The 21,781-nt window shown below is 37.3% G+C and overlaps 1 protein-coding gene across 2 annotated transcripts in view; it reads right to left on the bottom strand.

Annotated features, from left to right (window-relative positions):
• The window catches only part of ADAM28 (ADAM metallopeptidase domain 28), a 71,663-nt gene extending 51,862 nt beyond the window's left edge, over window positions 1-19,801 (bottom strand). Inside the window, exons 1-6 of one of the 2 annotated variants that reach the window (XM_087866366.1) lie at window positions 19,732-19,795; window positions 11,088-11,191; window positions 5,085-5,161; window positions 3,537-3,615; window positions 2,353-2,429; window positions 386-572 (exon numbers count right to left, since the gene is read on the bottom strand). In XM_087866366.1, coding sequence (XP_087722492.1) covers window positions 386-572; window positions 2,353-2,429; window positions 3,537-3,615; window positions 5,085-5,161; window positions 11,088-11,191; window positions 19,732-19,786 — 579 coding nt within the window. In that variant the 5' untranslated portion in view covers window positions 19,787-19,795. Of the gene's footprint in view, window positions 1-382; window positions 573-2,352; window positions 2,430-3,536; window positions 3,616-5,084; window positions 5,162-11,087; window positions 11,192-19,731 lie in introns of both variants that reach the window. The other variant, XM_087866365.1, reaches the window with a different exon arrangement.
• Window positions 19,802-21,781: the final 1,980 nt, after the last annotated feature.

Here is a 21,781-nt window from a genome sequence, read left to right on the forward strand (position 1 = left end):
TGGCAGTACTTTAAGAAGGAAAACTATTAAATGAGTTCATTCATAAAGACAGCAGGATATTTTATGTCAAAGTAATAATACTTTATACCTTTGTTGTATGTTATAGTATTGTCAAAGTTGCCTGTTCCTAGAGGGCAAGCATTATATTTATACTTCTTTTTAGCCCTGGCACATTGTTGTTAATAATGGTTAATCCACAGATACTTATTAAATAAATCATCAATATACAATGAGGTTTTAGTGCCTTTACATGCTAGTTAGTACTAGTAGTTCAACAAAGACTATAAAGTTTCTGTTAATTGCAACTACTAAGACTGGAATCCGGGGCAGCTAGGACAGGAAACATGAAAGCACTGCAAATAAAAAATGACAGTATGCATACCACCAGACTGGTGGCAGGTAGAACCACACTCTGCTGAGATCCATGTGCCCATAATATGTCATCCATCCCACAGGTGCTGTTAGTCTTTTCATCGGGATCATACTTGAAGAGTGCATGTTCCTGTCCATCCTGATTTGTGGGGCTTAAAGGTTCAATGAAGTACTTTTGATCTCCCTGACTGAAGTAACCCCTGAAAAACATGAAAATCCAGGTTTAAAAAATATTCCTGCTTTTGGGTGCTATAGACTTATAGACTCCAAAAAATTTCCAATACCACCTAATTTTAAGCTCATGGCAGTAGAAAATAGTGTAACATTGCAGCTGAAGATACACTTACAGATGGCCTAAACTTATTTTTTCTATGAGGAAATGGGACCTGTTGGGAAGAAATGACTACTGTAATGCCACATAGCTAATTTATGTCAGTGCTGACACTAGAATGGAAATTTCCTGATTGGCACCCAATACTCTTCTAATCTAATACTTTGTCTGCTCTAAAGGTGCGCTGAAAATGAAGACTTTGAAGTCTTATAAATAAGAGTTAAGATTCTGGGTCTATAACTTCTTAGATGTGATACCATGGAAAAGTTACCTAATCTCATACGGTCTCAGTTTCTCCATCTATAATATGAGAATAATACCTACCTAATAGAATGATTATAAAGATTGAAGGACATAATATGTAAAGCACAAGATCAACAAATATTACCAATTTCTTCTCTATTATCTCTGCTGAAGCCGCAGGCTAAGATTCATTTAACCAATATTTAGGGAGCACCCATTATTCATTAGTCATTGGATTAAGGGCAGACAATAAGAAAAAAGAGTCACGATTTCTCCTCTCATGGAGCTTATAGTCAAGTGAGGAAGATGGATGTGGATCAAATAATACATTTGACCCACAAATAATATAATTATATGACATATGAAATATTCATATAACTGCTAGGACAAAAATGTATAAGAATATATAATAGGAGATTGGATTAAGTGTACACGGAACTAGAAGACTAGAAGACAAAGAGATAAGTAGGTGGTTTGTTGCAATGGTCTACATAAAAGATCACAGTAGTTTGGACTAGGATGTGGCAGTAGAGAGAGAATGTAGTGAATAATCTCAGCGAATATTTAGAATATCTAATCAATAGGGCTTGATAATGGATTGAAATGGGTAATTGAGGGGTGTCTGGGTGGCTCAGTCATTAAGCGTCTGCCTTTGGCTCAGGGCGTGATCCTGGCATTCTGGGATCAAACCCTGCATCAGGCTCCTCTGCTGAGAGTCTGCTTCTTCCTCTCCCACTCCCCCTGCTTGTGTTCCCTCTCTCGCTGGCTGTCTCTCTCTGTCAAATAAATAAAATCTTTTTTAAAAAATGGGTAGTTGAGAGGCTAGAAATCATCAAGGAACCTAGGTTTCTGGATTGGGCAAGTGGTTGATTGATTATATCATTCACTGAGACGAGGAACACTGGAAAAACACCGGATTTGGGAGAAAAACGTTAGTTTGATTTGGGGTTTATTAAGATTGAGAGTTCATTAATCTATCCAGATATGGAAGAGTTATGGCTATATGGAAGACAAAATCAGATAATCAAGTCTGGGCATCAGAAGAAATATCTCACTGTAAAAAGATGTCTAGGGAGTCATTAATATACAGAAGAAAAGAATGTCATGAGCATGAATAGGACAAGCTGAAGAGAGAGTTTAAAGAGGAAAGGTGGAGAAGGGCTTCCATTCCCTAAAGAGTCAGACACAAAAACCTGTATTTTGAAAACAAGCAGACAAACAAACCCACCTCTGCAAGCAATTCAAATGTGTAAATGTACAAACGACCATTAAGAGAAGCCCTGTTTCCTAGGATTCATATTTAACTACAGTATAATTCATTCTATTTGAGATTCTTCAGGTTTTTAAAAACACACACCCTCAACGCCAATACCACAGGTATACATAAACCATTCATGAAGGCTTACCTTAGACCCCTGCATGTGCTGATGCTAGCATCTGAAACTTTTTCATTAATGATGTGTCCTTGGTAATAACAGTCATCCTAAAGAAACAAAAAAGGGTTTTTTTTGTAAAGGAAAGTGCGTGTTTCTTAGATCCACTGCTAAATTTGAATTTGAAAGCTTGAAACAAGATCTATAGTGTTTTCAAATAATTTTATGCTGAGCAACAGTCAACTTAGAGATGTAAAAAAAATGGTTAAGAAGCTCTTTATGATTAAAATCTGTAATATTTAGTTAATTAATCCATTGCTTAAAGAACATTTACTAAATAAATACTGGTATTGCAGAAAAAGGATAACAGGGGTGGATGCAGTCTGGAAGAAACAAACTTATAGATAGAGGTTTAAAATCTGAGTTCCCAAAACATCAGACATTCATTCTTCCCCTTGGCTAATTGCTTATTTTTTTTCTAACACCTACAAGCTTTTTCCAAAGAATAGATTACCAGGATTATATTGTTATTTCTTGATTTATTCAGAGTTTCAGCAGACTGAGTTAGTGTGACATCCCCTTCTCCATCTGAAGCAAAATGTCCAATTCTAGCACTTTTCCATGTGGATGTACTTTAATCAAGCATACCTTTCTGCTTTGAGACAGGTGATGTATTGGCCCACATAAATGTCTGTGCCATAGCTATGAAGAGAATACCTGAAAGCCTTCCAATAGAAAAATGGAGCTCAAAAAAGATGGCAATGATAAAATACTCCTCGCACTACTTCCCACAGCCATCTTCTCTAAATAAGAGTCAAGAGTAAAAAAAATATTTAAGGAAAACAGAATTTTATAATTCTGTCATTGAGGAAATAGTCTTGAGTTGGAGACATTATATGATCTAGAGAGGTGATCAGCATTGACTAAGAACACAAGATGTATTTAATTTTCACTCTTCTAATGAAAATGAGAAGCTCCTGCCCATTCTCTCATAGGGAGCGCCTGAAGGCTGGAAAGGGTTACCATGGTTGTCAAGGAATGCCTTTGTTCTTGTCAAACTGCACAAATATTAGAGGATCTAATGAGAAATTACCACTGCTAGAAAAAGCACCAATGTTGTAAATGCTGTTTCACTTTCACTATTTGTCTGGCAATGACACTGCCTTTGGGTATGGGGTCACACCCCAACTGACAATGATTCTAGGATGTTCTTTTACCATGATTTGTGGGCTTGTGGTGACCTCCTCTCCAGTGGAATTATAATGTGTTTCCACGTAACCTGGTGCAAGGAGACCCCTAGAGAAAAAAGGGAAAAAATTCATGTTTACTCACTCTGATTGAAAAGTGCAGTGATCAAAGTGAAAGCTTCCACTGGATGTGCAGGAAAGTTTTAACTCCTGAGCTCCTTCTCCTAAGCCCTCAAGATGAGTCCAAGCATGAAGAAGATGCTTACAATGCAAAGATTGAGGGAGCTGAGTCTTTGACGTTCCTGAGTAGTGTGGACGTTCCTGAGTAGTATGGAACTGTGTCTGCTATCTCACCAGACTTTGATACTTCTCTGACCCCTCAGAGCACTCCTCACCAGTTTATGATAACTACATTTTCACCCAGTCCTTTTCAGTTCCTAGTTACTGCTAACAACTGTAGCAGTGGAAAGTGTATTGGGAATTGACTTGCTTTTTGTAGTTAGGGCCCTTCTGGCATTTTCGCTGAGCTTCTCAGAATTCTTTCAATTACCCAGCAGCACATAGAAGTCTGGATATATTTTTAAAGAGGCAGGGCAAGGAGAAAAGGAAGTAACTAGTATATGTTAAATGCCATCTCTATGCCAGCCACTGAGTTAGACACTTTCCATGGATCATTCATTTAATCCTTTCTGAAATCTGATAAGGTAAATACGACTTGCTTCATTTTTCAGATGAGATTACACAGTTCGAGTAGCAAGGGATCATATCTAGGTCTGCCTAAAATTCACACCTGTACTATTTCCATCCTACCCCACCATTTCTAACATCCAGGCAGTTGTGATTTGTTGCAAAAGGCAATAGTCCATTTGAGGGAAAAAAATCTTGCTGTACTATATAGAATGGCTTAGGGATTGAAAGAGAGCTTGAAAGCACAGAATTAGGGGCAAAAACTACTTTTGAAATAGTCAAGATATAGGATCATCAAGATTTAAGCCAGAGCTGAGGAAGTGAAATTTGAAAGAAATGTTGAATGTAGCTGATCTGAACGCAGAGAATGAAGGTACAAGAGGACAATGTAATGCATGAGAAAGTGGGTGGGTTAGTGTTAGCTGGGTGGAAGGAGCACTGGCGTGGGCATCAGGAGAGCCCAATTCCAGTTTTACCACTGACTTGTTCTTTGGTCCTAGAGTTTATTTAATTATATATGTCTCTTTTGTTTTTCCTGTTGGGAATGGTTACAATTTGTTTTAAAATCTAATCTTTCAGTATTATAATAATAAACTACAATAATATAGGGGAAGATTTAAAAATCTATCTGCTTTTTTCACAGAATTTGATAAAATGTGTATCTGCTTGTATCTCATGCATTGTGCTTTATTCTAGAAGGATCCAAACACTAGTAAACTGTTATTTTATTGAGTGTGTTTCCACTATTTCGATAGGAACAAACATTCACCAAACTCCTTGGGCCGGTTGAGAGAAAAAACTTAGCAGAGGTTTTTGAGAGCCTCAATGAGTACACTTTCCACATGCTAACTTGTTGTTGGTAAGGATGATATCAGAAGTAAAAACACTTACTTGTTTTTTTTCAAATAAAGCACTGCAATTTTCCCATTAACTGTCATTTTATACTTCAATTCGGTTTCAAATTTTTCCTGCAAAAATGCACAAACATTTACTGGCGATTGCAAACACACGCAAATATTCATTTGACTGTGTTTATCTTTTTAATCATTAGCAAACAATGCCTGCTTTCTTTAATGGTTGTCTATATAGTTTATATAGCAAATGTCTGCTTCCGGCCTCTTTTAACAAATCAAACTCTGCCAACCGAATAGACAAATTATCTGAGACCTTTCTATCCATCCATCTACCCATCCGCCCACCCACCCATGCATTTTACAAATATTATTTGAGTGTTAATTATATGCATGATTCTACTCAGTTCTGGAAATTCAACTCTGAGCAAGAAAAATTGATACCTACTGTCAGAAAGCTTATAATCCTGTGGAAAGACAAACAATAAAAGTGATTTATGTTATATGATAAGGGACATAAATATGAGTGCAATGTAGGATGTCTAACATCTTAAGGTCAGAAAAGGCTTTCTTGAGGAAGTAACATGTAAGCTGAGATACGAATTAGCCAGGTGAAGCAGGGTGGGGAATTTATTTGAGAAGAAGTAATAATATGCCCACAAACCAAAAGACCTCAAAGACTCCTACTGATGATTTTTGGTCTGGAGGTCTTCTCACGGCTAACCGGAGGTCAGAATATGGACAAAACAACAGAAATATGTACTCAAAAGCAGAGAAGTCATCAGGAAGAAAATAAAGTCTCAGGAGTTCAGAATGAGAACATATCACCTCAAGCAAACGTCATGAACAGTTTTGAGATTTATATACACAAAAAGAGACACAAAGGACTGTTCATTAAAGAAGATGAAATTGGGTACTGAATTCTGATTTTGTTCTATAGAACAGAGTTATTAACCATGGTTACACTCAATATCTAAAAATTCACTGGGGAGTGCCATGGCATTATTATTAAAGAGATCTCAATATGGCAGACAAAATATGACTGAGTGCTGTTTTGCTCTGCTGGGCCTCACCCAAGGCCAAGCTTTTCTTCTCTCCCCCCTCTTCTGGCTAGAGCAGTACCTGAGGCCAGCAAGGGACAATAGAGAGTTAGGGACTTCAGGTCAGGGGGATTGTGCAGGGATTTGCCATCTCCAAGGTCAGTTGGTATGGCCTGCATTCCCCTTAAATGATTAGTTATTGGAGTCCTCTCTGATGTCAAAAACTCCTGTATATAAATATCCCATACTGTATGTCTAGATGAGGAGAGTCTGCTGTAATTCACTTCATGTTGATGAATAGCAAGAGGTGGGGGGGGGGGAAGCCTGAGGGTTGAAAATAGAAGTTATGGGGAATCATTGTAACGACTTATCATTTAGACTTAAGAAAGGCCAGATGGAATTAAAATATTAGAAGGATACTAGATACAATCTTCTGCCCAGAAGAGCCTTCCAGATATCTATTTCCTGTCAGTAATGGATTTTAATGGATCTTCACCTATAATATTATTTGGAGATTGTTTTAGAAAAGATTATTGCTTTTGGACTGAAAGTTTTAGCCGATACTGGCACAGAGATTATAGATGAAAGGAAACAACAAGGAGGGAAACAAATATTTATGAAAGAGGGTGCACTGGGTGATGTGATAACTGTACGTCCCAAGTAAAAATATGTGGTGGAGAGAAATGCCTGCTAATAAAAAATCTATCCTACTTGTATGCAACCTGGGTCCTGAACTATGGGTTAGGGGAGGAAATATACATCTTGATTTTGAGAGTATCCACTAGAAGGAAATGATTTAGAGCCCAAAGATTAAGGTTAGCTGGTCACAGGGACATATAAATAAACACTTCCTCCAGGAAAAATGCCATGAGTAAGTTTGAATGGGTGGACTGGGAAGGCCACCATCCTGGATGTTCCTGGGATGGGAGCAAGAGTGTAAAGTAAAGATGATACCCATGGGCACACAGCAAACAGCAAAGCTCACCGTAGAAGTCCCAGGGAGGTTTGATGCCAGTAGTACAACTGTTGTCATAACATAGAGTAAGTTGAGGCCTCCAGGAACCATGGCAGACCTATCTAAGGCCTGAAGTTGTTCCCAATATAAGGGAGGTGTTGTGCTGCCAGATATTCTATTTTGGGGCATGAGCCAACAGCATGGCAGTTTTGACCTCCAAGGAAAAGTGTGTGCTCTGGAGGCAAAATCCTGGGAATAAAGGGATTAGCTTTGAATGCTAAGTTCCCAACATCAGGGACCTTGATTAAGAACTTGTCAAATATTTATCTATGCAGATGTATGGACAATGTACTCCAGTTTTATCTATACAGTTATATGGACAACGTACTAATTCATTCATTTGCTCGTTTGTTCATTTGCTTATTTATTCAACAAATACTTAGTTTTCCTTATGCCATGCATATAAAACATAATTAAAAATACAATAATGAATATAGCTTTCAAGTTTATACGCTGGCCTTGAGTGACCCCTCCAGAAAATTTTTCAAAGGATAATTAATTCTAGCTCAAATCTTAAGTAACTGAGCCAGGGGTGATGAAGTCGGAAGGATGGGGCCATGCTCTTGGCACAGCTGACAGGTAAAGCCAGTGCCTCAGTTCTCTGGACCAGTAGAGGGCACGTTTGCTTAATAAGAAGTACACAAGTCCTCTTCTTCACTGCCTTGATGAATGAGTAATCTAGACTGAGATCTATGTAACATCTATGGGATACAGAGATCCCTTCAGTCACATGCATTCCAAATTCTGGATGTTTCAAGTAATTGCTAATCAATTCTTTGCACAAGGAAGACTGATAGTCTCGACCCTAACGCCATGAAGATAACTTCTAAGAACTTGGCTTCTATCTATAAGACAGTGTTCTCATTGCTTACAAGCTGTACCTGAACAAAAAGAGAAGATTCTATGCCAAAAGAATGTGCCTGCAGTGTGGCAGACAAGGGTGTCCAGGCTTCTCTAGTCTATGCTTGTGAGACAGGTGTGAGGTGGCAGAACTCAGTAACCCTGACAGGGCAGGACTGAAATATCAGACATGCAGCAGCATGGGACCTTACATTCATAACAGAACAATGGCTGGTATCCCAGAGAGACTGCTAGGGCTTAGCCCTAGATGTTCAAAGGGAAGTGACAAAAGCCACATGGTATGACTGTCGCCTAAAATGCAGGACATCAGTTAAATCTGAATTCCACATAAAGTGAACAATTTCCTAAATATAACCATGTCCCATACAATATTTGAGATTACTTACACTAAAAAAAAAGCATTCATTATTTATCTGACATTCAAATTTAACTAGGTATCTTTATTTTTATTTGCTAAATCTGGTGATTCTATACACAGTAGAATCTACAGCAAGAGCTGTAAGAATGGAAACTAGACATTTGTGACCAGGGTAAGGAGGTAAAATTCTGAAACACAAGAACATGGAAAACACTGGCTTGGAAAAGCAGATTAATGCTCTTGTAATGTTTCTTTAACCAGGAATTACTTTTAATGGTTCGATCACATTCTTGCTGTGGGGTACTTCAAAGGCATCAAGCAGCACCTGAGAACATCATTGCCACTTGAACACTAAAAGGTAAACATGTCTGAGTTACACATATCTGTGAGATGGCTGGAAGCATTCAGTACTCCCCCCCCTTAAGTTATTCATGGCTAACATATTACCTTCTACTGCCTAAAATGAAGGCAACAAGGAGAAAACTACACAAAACTCCAAAAGAAAAATAAAATTAAAGCATTTGAGTCATTTAGATATATTTTCCTTCCATTCTCTATGGAATTTGGTGTAATGTTTTTATTTCCTTCAAAAGATAAAATTGACATGTTTTATAGGATTTCTTGGAACCAATGGGCATTTGTGGAATGTCCCTTTTCATAGGACAGGTGTTGAGAGACCAAAATGAAGGAGGGGTAGAAGCATGTTAAAGACGTAGAAAATACTTTTTTTTTTAATTGACCTGGGCCATTTTAAACCAGAAGAGAAGATTAAACTTACTCTTACAGACATGCGGACACACACACATACACACACACACACACACACACACACACCATAGCTATAGTAAAATCAATATTAAAAGAAAATCAAGAGCCAAATGGTGTAATACTGACTATTCTTGAAGCATGAACTATTCCATGGTGATTTCACAAAGGATATAAAATGGACTGGGCAATACATCTATGGAGAACATGTTAGGTAGGAAAAAAATCCTTAAGAAAGGGCAGAGAGGTGGAAACAAGTGTATTATTAAGAAAGGCCTTGAGAATAACAAAGCTGACTAAGAAGGAGGTTGTGTCAAGAAGCAGAAAGAAGAAAAATGGCTTAGTAAACCATAGCATCAAGCAAAAGAGCCATGATGATTAGTCATAAGAAGTGGAAGGTGATGAGTTACATAGGACAGTGTTGTAACATAATCTTGAGCAGGGACTTAATAATTGCATGCTGCTTTGCTTTTCACATAAGTTTTCTCAAAATAGCCATATAAGACAAGTATTACTATTATTATCTCAATTTAAAGATGCAGAATTTGAAGTTCATTTGTATATAAATTTATACAGAGAAAATTAACAAACTTAAGACGTGAATATAAACAAGCCTTTCAATTCAGATCCTTTACCCTTTCACTATGGATTAGGAAAATATAAGGTTCATACAACCAGTTAATCAAGTTGTGGACTAGATAAACAATGTATTTGCAATAAATATCAAGCACATTGCATCAACTACATCCATCTACTCAACTATTCTAAAAATTAAGATCGATCATCTATCAGGTACCAGTAACTACTCCACAGCTTTTCATCAAAATAAATTATTCAAAAGCTTACATTTGTTTTCTAAGGAAATCACTTTATAACTACTATAAAAGATACTGGATGTGTATTCAAATTTTCCTCAGAATATTCAGCAACAAAATGAATCTGGTATTTAAAATTTTTTTTTATTTACTTATTTCTCAGAGAGAGAGAACACAAGCAGGGGAAGCTACCAGCAGAGGGAGAGGGAGAAGCAGGCTCCCTGCTGAGCAAGGAATCCAACATGGGGCTCCATTCCAGGACCCTGGGATCATGACCTGAGCCAAAGGCAGACACTTAACCAACTGAGCCACCCAGGTGTCCTGCTATCTGGCATTTTTAAGAGAATGCTAGAAAACATTTAAGGAAGCCATACAGATGAGGAATCCAATGCATGTAGGTCTCTTTTAAATTTAACAGAAATGTTTTGTTGAAAGAGAATTATTTTGACAAACAGGGTCTACTATGGTTCTGCTATCATAAACATTTGACTTAGAAGAAATCATCTGTCAGGAACCTTATCCAGTGCGGGAGTAGGTACTCCCAGGAAGTGGCATCTTACAATATTTCTGCAAGTTATTATTTATGTCTCATTTATCTATATTTTTCCTGGCTCCCAGCAGAAGACTTCTGGGTGCAGGTTCTTAGAAAATTATTGAATGAACCATCATGTTTTAGCTTTTATCTTTTGGCTGAGAATGTTTTTTCATTAAGTAATAAGAACTATACAAAGTTTAATAACTTTCTCTTTAGAAAAGACAAAGGTAAATTTCATGTTTTACTATAGTAATTCATTCTAACTTGATATTCACCCACAATATTTTATTTTCTACTTCAGTTTTAATGTTCATGGTTTTGTTTGTATGTGTGTACATAGATACATAGTTGATCGATAGATAATAGATAAAATAAGTTGTATTGAATGTCTTTGGAAGTATACAGTATTATAAATTACCATAAAAGTATTAAAGTTTACTTTCTGTGTGACCTTGGGCAGTTTATTTCAACTGTCAGAATCTTTATCTTCAAAATGAGGTTGATAATAGTTAATAAAAATATGATAGGTCAAACAAAACATGCAAATGTCTATATATAAATATGTATATATATGTTTTATATCTATACATATATCATATGTAAATATATCTATGCATATTTTTTCAAGATACTTTGTTAAGTCAAAAGCTGTACCTGTTGCTCTGGCTCCTTGACCTCTCTTTTATGTAGTGGATGAAGTCTTCTGGGATAAACCACTTCATAGTTCTTTACTCCAGGGAATTCTTTGATAGCATTTACTGAGGGGGAAAAAAGGCAGGAGAAGTTAATTCTGAGATTAACTTAACCAGAGACATAAAGGATCTATATTCTAGAAACTACAAATCACTCTTGAAAGACATTGAAGAAGACACAAAAAGATGGAAAAATATTCCATACTCATGGATCGGAAGAATTAACATAGTTAAAATGTCTATGCTACCCAGAGCAATCTGCACTTTCAATGCCATCCCGATCAAAATACCAATGACATTTTTCAAAGAAATGGAACAAACAGCCCTTAGATTTGTGTGGAACCAGAAAAGGCCCTGAATCGCCAAGGAATTGTTGAAAAGGAATAAAAAAGCTGGGGGCATCACAATGCCGGACTTCAAGCAATTCTACAAAGCTGTGATCACAAAGACAGCATGGTACTGGCACAAAAACAGACACATAGACCAATGGAACAGAATAGAGAACCCAGAAATGGACCCTCGGCTCTTTGGGCAAATAATTTTTGACAAAGCAGGAAAAAACATCCGGTGGAAAAAAAGACAGTCTCTTCAATAAATGGTGCTGGGAAAATTGGACAGCTACATGCAAAAGAATGAAACTTGATCACTCTCTCACACCATACACAAAGATAAACTCCAAATGGATGAACGACCTCGATGTGAGACAGGAATCCATCAAAATCCTAGAGGAGAACATAGGCAGCAACCTCTACAACATTGGCCAAAGCAACCTTTTTCATGACACATCTCCAAAGGCAAAAGAAACAAAAGAAAAAATGAACTTGTGGGACTTCATCAAGATAAAAAGCTTCTGCACAGCCAAGGAAATAGTCAAAAAAAACTAAGAGGCAGCCCACGGAATGGGAGAAGATATTTGTGAATGATACTACAGATAAAAGACTGGTGTCCAAGATCTACAAAGAACTTCTCAAACTCAATACACAAGAAACAAATAAACAAATCAGAAAATGGGCAGAAGATATGAACAGACACTTTTCCAATGAAGACATACAAATGGCTAACAGACACATGAAAAAATGTTCAAAATCATTAGCCATCACGGAAATTCAAATCAAAACCACATTGAGATACCACCTTTCACCAGTTAGAATAGCAAAAATTGACAAGGCAGGAAACAACAAAGGTTGGAGAGGATGTGGAGAAAGGGGATCCCTCTTACATTGTTGGTGGGAATGCAAGTTTGTACAGCCACTTTGGAAAACAGTGTGGAGGTCCCTTAAAAAGTTAAAAATTGAGCTACCCTATGACCCAACCATTGCACTACTGGGTATTTACCCCAAAGATACAGACATAGTGAAGAGAAGGGCCTTATGCACCCCAATGTTCATAGCAGCATTGTCCACAATAGCTAAATAGTGGAAGGAGCCGAGATGCCCTTCAACAGATGACTGGATTAAGAAGACATGGTCCATACATACAATGGAATATTACTCAGCCATCAAAAAGAATGATTTCTCAACATTTGTGGCAACATGGACGGGACTGGAGGAGATAATGCTAAGTGAAATAAGTCAAGCAGAGAAAGACAATTATCATATGGTTTCACTCATATATGGAACATACAAGTAGGAGGATTGGTGGGAGAAGAAGGGGAAGAAGAAAGGGGCGGTAAACAGAAGGGGGAACGAACCATGAGAGACTATGGACTCTGGGAAACAAACTGAGGGCTTCAGGGGTGGGGGAATGGGATAGGCTGGTGATGGGTATTAAGGAGGGCACATATTGCATGGTGCACTGGGTGTTGTACGCAAGTAATGAATCATAGAACTTTACATCAAAAACTAGGGATGTACTGTATGGTGACTAAAATAATATAATAAATATTATTATTAAAAGAAAAGGTAGAAGAAGATTTAGTGGAGCAGAACAAATAAGCAAGCTGGTTGGTAATAATCAGACTTATTGCACTTCTGATGAATAATGGATAATGCTACACACAGAAGCTTAACTGAGTTATGTCACAGAGTTATTTATTTAAGTGTAGAGATAGACAAAATCAGAAGTCCACACTTCCTCCCAAATCTTGAACCTATATCTTCAAACAGTTCCCCAATGAAAGTTTATAAGTGTTTCTCTATTTGGTGAAAATATTTCTTTTGGATTTTTCCATCTCCTTTGCTACCTTGGATCCTCTATAGAGGAATGTAGCAAGCAGTACAGGCAAAAGCTAGTACAGGAAGGCAAAAGCCAAACTAATCTAAGATGCTAATCAATGTCAGCATAAATGAGTAGAAGTAGTCTGAAAACTACAGTGTTACAAAAATGAAATAACTAATGTATGCCACTTCTGACTGTAATATTTTTTTCTTATATTTTCCAATTGTAATGAATAAAACTAAGACACAGTAAGAAAAGCTCCAATATCAGCTCCATTGGCTTTTGCAATGCAGATAAACTTTCATTTTTGCATATGAAGCATGAAAATAATGAAAATTAGAGAAGCAAACAATTAGAACACTTTTACTGGTATGGAAGGAAAATTTTTGAGCCTGCAGTCATATTGAAAGAGAACTGAATAGTTATCTCATTCCAACCTTCTATATGTATTTTGAATTCTCACGTCAACATTGTTTCTACAAGTTATTGTTTTAATTTTCTTTTATTTTTTAAGAGAGAGAGAGAGAGCACATGCATGCATGCATGAGCAAACAAGGAGGGGCAGAAGGAGAAGGGGATAGAGAATCCCAAGCAGACTCCATGCCCAGTGCAAACCCAACTCAGGGATCCATCTCAAGACCCTGAGGTCATGTCCTGAGCCAAAATCAAGAGTCAGATGCTTAACCGACTAAACCACCCAGGTGCCCCCCTACAAATTATTATTATTATTTTTAAAGATTTTATTTATTTATTCGACAGAGATAGAGACAGCCAGCGAGAGAGGGAACACAAGCAGGGGGAGTGGGGGAGGAAGAAGCAGGCTCATAGCGGAGGAGCCTGATGTGGGGCTCGATCCCATAATGCCGGGATCACGCCCTGAGCTGAAGGCAGACGCTTAACTGCTGTGCCACCCAGGTGCCCCTACAAATTATTTTTAAGAGGAATTCAGAGTCTCTGCAAAGCTAACACTTGATTTTTTATTTTCTCTTTTATTTGCCCACTTGATGGAGTCCTTCCTCTGGGTAGAGCAGTGTTTAAGGAAACATCAATAGACCAGCTCTTTGGTTTTTCAGGGGGCTACTGGTCTACCCACAATATAGACGCAGTAGGAACCAAAGTATGGGCCCAGCCTAGCGGTTTACTAACACTATGGACTGGAAAGGCTTTAGTTCTCTGTGTCATGACTAGAGTGATCTCTAAAGATAATCCCAGCTCATTAAATTACTCAAAGCTAAATTCTATGGTAATATAAATTTATGTTATTACTCTGATCTTTTAACAAATAAAAATGACTATTTTGTTGTTAGCCATCTTGGATGACTTGTATACTTATCCCAATGATACTCCAGAGAATATTTATTTTTAAAAATTTTCTTTAGAAACTGAAACAGAATCTTTAAAAAATTCCTAGTTATGTCAATTTTTTTAATATCATTTTAGGATGGCTGACTTAACCACTCAAGAGCCATTTACTTCTAACTCGAAGAATAGGAAAAGTAATTAAATTGGTTAAAAACTCATTAGGTCAAAAATGAACAATTAAAGGGATGCTATAACTTCTCTTTCACTGGCTTGAGATTTACTCTTTTTTTTTTTTACATTTTAATTCAATTTAATTGACATATACTGCATTATTAGGTTCAGAGGTAGAATTTAGTGATTCATCAGGTGCATATAATACCCAGTGCTCACTTCATCAAGTGCCCTCCTTAATGCCCATCACCCAGTTACCCCATCCCCCACTCCCCCCTCCAGCAACCCTCAGTTTGTTTCCTATAGTAAGAGTCTTTTATGGTTGTGATACCTGGGTGGCTCAGTCAGTTAAGCATCTGCCTTTGGCTCAGGTCATGATCCCAGGGTCCTGGGATCAAGTCCTGCATTGGGCTCCCTGCTCAGCAGTGAGCCTGCTTCTCCCTCTGCCTGCCATTCCCCTTGCTTGTGCTCTCTCTCTCTCTCAAATAAATAAATAAATAAATAAATAAATAAATAAATAAATAAAGGTTTTTATGGTTTGTCTCCCTCTCTGTTTTCATCTTATTTTTCCTTTACTTCCCCTATGTTCATGTTTTGTTTCTTAAATTCCACATATGACTGAAATCATATGATATTTGTCTTTCTCTGATTGCCTTATTTCACTTAGCAGAATACCCTCTAGTTCCATCCATGTGGCTGCAAATGGCAAGATTTCACACTTTTTTGATGGCTGAGTAATATTCCATTGTGTATATATACCACATCCTCCTTATTCATTCATCTGTTGATGGACATCTGAGCTCTTTCCACATTTTGGCTATTGTGGACATTGTTGCTATAAACGCTGGGGGTGCATGTGCCTCAAGATTTACTCTTAAAAACATTTCAAACCCCTTTAAAACTATGGAGTCAACCCTAGAATACTTGAACTTTGGGTTTGGTTCTAATTTTTTAATTGTTTGAACAGACAGGGCAGATTAAATGATCTTTAAGGACAGTTAAAGTAGTCTATAATTTTATGCAAATAAATACAGACCTCCCCATAATCTCTTTGAAGAGGTGATGATCATTTGGCTAAGGTTTTAATTGGTTGTGATAAAATAAGTCTCATTACATAGTCAAGACTTCAAGAACTACATAAGGTACCTCAATGACTTCTTGCTATTACAGAGATAATCACTGGGCATTTTTACTTCTATTTAATTAATTTTTGGTAAAGGAAAATAATAACATTGCTTTATAAAAAATTATAACAGAAATTCAAAAGCCTAGAGGAATATTATCAATTATTTTCTTTACATCGCATTGAAATTTTTATAATTACCATAATTATTTCAAAATAATAAGATGCCGCAAGGTAAGAAAATTACTCTTGCCAAAAAAGAACTGATGGTATTGACACAATTCCCTTGAGCTTCTTGTAAACCCATAAACCAAACAATCATACCATAAGGCAACCACATGCTGTTTAGTGGATTGTGTCTAATCAATGCAATTAGTCCCATTAATATGGAGTTCATGAAGCCATATATTCACCAATGTTGCAACCACAGTAATTCTTCTAAAAATGTTCTATGAAAAATGGTTTCATCCTTACACACATTATTCTGGGAGTAAATATTAGTCCAAGTTGTCCTGGGGTCATATAATAATAGCTAATCATAACTGATTCTTTTATAAAAGCAAAAAATGATAGCCCACACACATTTCCCATTCAGAAGTGTTGAAGGAAACAGGCCAATACAACCACAGCAAGTTTTCTTAATATACACACTCATCTCCACCCTTCTAGTTAGTATCTAAATCTTAATGTTTCATGAAATCAGAAATTACCAATTGACTTAAATATGGAGTCAAATACATAAATTAGTGGAGAAATTTATTCCCAAGTCTTTGATAGCTGAGCGCTTCCGCATGACAAACAAAATAAATCAACAAATGAACCAGAGTATTTTTTTAAAAAGCCTCCAGCACCCTCTCATTTTCTTCAGTTTGAAATCATCAGGTTTTCAGCTCTTCCCAAACTCTTGCAACAGAGTACATTCTCTAAAAGAAACAGATAGAATTTCTTTTAATGGCTCTTATTTTTATGAAACCAAGAAGGACCCTGAAAGAATGAGACTTGAATTATAACAAATTAGACAGCAGTTAGAGAAACGCAACAGACCTAAATATTGTTTGGCTCATTCATCCTTAAGGTTGATGGAAATGACGCAGCCTCGTCCCAGCTGAATATCAGGCTAATTATTTTGAAGCCTGTGGAATAAACACAACTAACTGCCATCCAGGGATTATACAAATCTGAGATGTAACACAATACGTTTCTACTAATTCATTTTAATACTTGCTTTCTCTCTCCCACAGAACTCACATGTTGGATTACTTCTGACAAGCAAAACTAGATCAAGAAAAAATAAAACTATTATTTTGGATTGGGTTAGATAATTATTTTACTATTTATAAGTTTTAGAAAAGTTAAAACTCATTGACAAGGTTAGTATAACAGGCCCTGGTCTGGGTTGCTACTTTATTTTTTAATGAGTTTGGGGCAATTTTGGAGGTTAGCCCATAATACATAATATTGGCATTTTCATTTTTGTTGAGATCTGTTCCAAATTGTTTAAAGAATGTCTTTCCAAACTAAACACATGACATTAAGACCTGGATTGGAGTTTATTCAATACTGACTTCAGATCTGGGCTTCTCTGTCCCCCCTCAACTATCTGGTGATTTTAAATATAGTGTAGTAAAAGTGAGTACAAACATTGAGGGAAAACACATCCTCATTAAGTCTATAATTTTGGCTAGTAAGATTAAATTATAAATACGTTTGAGGGTCTCTAGTCACCTTATGAAGACAAGAAAGAATTGCTAATTTGAAATAAAATAATTAAAAAGTACTGTACCCCTTAGACATCCTGCTAGAATATATTAAAGACTTTTCTCTTTTGTCATTGCGCTTACATTCTCACCCCAAGCAACTGTCACGTTCTTCTAAGTATTTGGGTTTTTTTTTTCCTATGATGAAATCCTATAAGTTATTTCTCTCAGGGGATGGCGAAGGGCATGCAAACAGCTGGCCTAATTATGTTTCATTCTTTCATTTCATGTATATGGAAACTGAGCACAAGTCATTAGTCTGAGGTGAATATTTTTTTCTTTAGATGATGGGGACAGATAAGCAAAAAGGAAGAGATGGGAAAATGCAAATTGCTTTATTGTTTACATTCTGGCTGGGAAATAAATCCATGTGGTAATAATATCAGTGGGAATAATACCAAGGAGATATTTGAAAATACAAGATGGAAGGTAAAGAGAAGGAGTGGCTGTCTGTTCAAGATGGAAGATAAGGGACACCTGTCTGTATGTCCCTCTGTTCTCACAAAAGACACTGCAGAACCTCTGTCCCATCCACCAAGTACTTGAAGATCTATGGTTTGAGGCATGATTTCTAAGGAAGTTGTCTCTTGGTGCCATGTTGTGAATGCAAAGACAGGGGAACAATCAGCTCATATGCCCAAATTCTTTTTAAGATTTTCTTTATTTTTTGACAGAGAGAGAGTGCACAAGAGCCCAAGCAGGGGGAGTGGGAGAGGGAGAAGGAGAAGCAGGCTCCCTGCCAAGCAGGGAGCCCAAAGCAGGATTCGATCCCAAGATCCTTAGATCATGACCTGAGCTGAAGGCAGATGCTTAACCAACTGAGCCACCCAAGCGCCCCATCATATGCCCAATTTTACTGAAAAGGCTGTCATGTGGGTGAACTCCAGGGTTAGCTATGTGATTCTGTTACTGATCCTGCTTTATCTTTATGCTGTTGGATAAAACTAGTTCCCAAGCAATTCTATGTACCGACTAAATAAAGGATCCCAAAGAATTTTTAGGGATAGCACTTTTGGAGAGTGTAGAGAAAGATTTCTTTTAAGTTTGACTCACAAAGTAGAAATTTTGAGTCAATAACTTAAACACCTAGTACAGTTATATATTTAATGATATTAAGTAAACTTTCACAGGTCTGGAAAACAAATCAGAAACCAGGGGTGGGGAAATCTCTTTTGATGACAAAGTGCTGAGTGAGTGCAGGGGGAGGAGAATCTTTCCTTCCCTAACCTTATACTTCTTGTTGATAATCTGTTCCCATTACTAGGTCCCGGCAAGCATCCTAAAACCCAAGAAAAGGTTTGCTATTTCCAGGCACTAAAGCTAATGTGGTGACTTAAATAAATTCTAGAAATAGAAATAAGCTAAGGAAATATGTTACCCAATCTAATTTAACCAAAATCTAATTAGTAAATTTCTCAGAAACGGAGAGACATTCTAGAAGTGATTTATTATTGAGAAATAAAATTCCTCTACTTTTGAATTCTTGAATTCAAAATGGAAGTGAATTATCAGTTTAAGCTTAGCAGCAAAATTGTTTTAACCAAGTAATACAACAATGCTTTATAAGTATGGAATCAGTCAACTGTTTATTTCTAATTAGACACATTTATTATCACCAGTTATGGAAGGGCTAAACATAAAAATGTGCGCTCAAAAGGAATAGGACCAGCCAAACTGGTCCGGGTAATAACAGCAGATACTTTTGAAAGCCTTCTCCACAGCGATAGCTAGTCAAATCCGCTGCATCTTTACTGCTCTAAAAATAGGGTGGGATTTGATGATTTTCACTTTTTGACTCGAAGATCATATTCACTACTTAAATTAAGCTGTATGACGTTTTCCCTTTGATTTCTGTATTTTCTCAGATCGGACATATCAATTCAAGACGTCTCCTTGCCTTCCCTTTACATTGAGAGTTTACATCAGTCACAGTCTCCCCAAAACAACAGATCAAAACCAGCCCAACTGGTTAGTAAAATTGGTTAAAAAAAAAACAAAAACAAACAAACAAACAAAAAAACCCTATGGAGAGAAGATGAAAGGCACACAGTTCACTGACATAGTTACCAGAACCTGAAAAGGAATTAGACACCGACCTGCTGGAACTGGCGAAATGAGGAAAGCGGCTGTCAGAAGAAGCCCCTGCAACATGCTGGAGGAGCCCAGGGGCGCAGCGCCTGCCCTTCGCGCTTGGAGAGCACTGCTGGTCTGTCCCTTCCTCCTCTCAAGCGAGACAGAATGAAACTCCCGGCTTCATTCTTGTCTCTGCTTCAGGAAGTGTTTACTAAAGGTGTTGCACAACCTTGGAGCTGTGGTGCTGTGACAATGGCACAGCGGGCGGAAGTTCTGACCGCCTCCTGGCTCTAGGACTCCTTTAACATAAGCCATTGTTTCTCTTTCCTGCTTTCCCATATTCCCCACTCAGAAGGAGTACGTTTTCAGTATGTTACTATGACTCAGTAAGCTACCTTGGCATAACTGGCTTTGATGAACCTTGGCAAGTGTGTGTATTTATTATGTATATTATAAACATATATAAATACTTATATATGTATTTGCTATGTTGTCAACAAGTTGTTGTGAATGTTATTCTTCCCTCACATACACGTCAGTGAAGCAATTTCTAATCCAATCCAATTATTACATAAAATTATTTTTTCCAGTTATCTCGTATTCTATTCTCACATGCTGGTGCTCCAGGGAGCTTGAAGTATCCTGAAAAAATATATAACAATACAAGCTCAAGGTTTTTCAGATTTCCAAGGGCATTTGTATCATCACTAACAACCAGGAGTTGGGGAAAGCCTTCAAGACCCAAACGTGTAATTTCCAGAAAAACTTTAGGAGCTGTCATTGGTGGTAATGAGGCTAAGCCGGCATGTCCAGATATCACACTGTGCAATGAATTAAATAGCTAAGGTTGAGCTGCTTTACTAAGTTCCAGGTCCTTTATACCTATTATCGTATTAATTCTTACAACACTTCTGTATGATAAATGCCATCTTACCCCTATTTTGTGGATTAAAAAACTGAGATATAAAAGATAAAGTATTCAAAAGATTAAGACTCAGTTGTCTTCCTTTTCTATAGTAAGTAAGGTTAAGCAGTTTGCCCAAGGTCATTTATCTAGTAAGTGACAGGAGTGGAGTTTAAACTCAGTGTTGTCTGAGCTCTTAGTCACACATTCTAATAGCTGATTTATACACCCAGTCTTATTTCTACTGAGAAATTACATATATATTCCTACAAAATACAAATTCTATGAGATAATCCTGAGGTTATGACTACAACACCAATTCTTGGTCCATTAAAATTATGTGTTATTCTATGGATTCTGAAGCATATTTTTGTAATAGAGTGATTTTGATGAAAAGGGGTTTCTCAAAATGTCATACAGGCATCAACTAAACCACCACAAGGGAATGTTTAAATCTAGTTACTGAACATCTCAGCCACAGGATTAGGAATATCACAGGTTTCTTTTCTTTCAATCCAAATTCTACCACTTTGTCTTTTTCAGAGAACAGAAAGCTTATGCCCACTTTTTGCCACATGATTTTCCCCCCTTAGCTCTATGCATGTTCATTAGTACCTATTACGTGTAAGACACTGAGATCACAGTTGAAAATGTAGTCATTCCCTTTGAGATGCTTACAGGCTGGTAAGGGATATGGGCAAGAGCAGTTACCATGAAGATGGGCAAAGTGAGTGTTGCCTGTATATTAGGAGACACTGTGCATAGGTCTAGGAAAGATTTAGGCACGGAGGTCAGAGGCTACCCCTAGGAGGGCAAGGAAGGCTTCCTGGAGGCAGGAACAATGAGGTCAATGAAAAATTAACTATGAGAAAAAGTGAGGACTTTATGTAATAACATACTAGTTTATGGTAATACTTCAGTACTGTCGGAGCGAAAAGAGTCTGGAGGAATGCGAAGAGATTTTATGTCTGGTTTTGCCCCTGTGTAAGTGCTGACAATAGTGATTCCATATTTAGCCCTCCATCTTGTTCATGTTCATGAGATGACCTCCCCCCGTGCTACATGTTCCAGGCCCCTTGGAGGTTAATGTGTTCCCTGACTGAAATTTGTGAAGGCTTGTTCTGGTCTTCCCTAAAGTTGTTTAGATAACCAGTAGAGATAATATCTTT

The sequence above is a fragment of the Ursus americanus genome, chromosome 13 (assembly GCF_024610735.1).
Source record: "Ursus americanus isolate L20-20 chromosome 13, mUrsAme1.1.p, whole genome shotgun sequence".
Lineage (NCBI taxonomy): Eukaryota > Metazoa > Chordata > Mammalia > Carnivora > Ursidae > Ursus > Ursus americanus.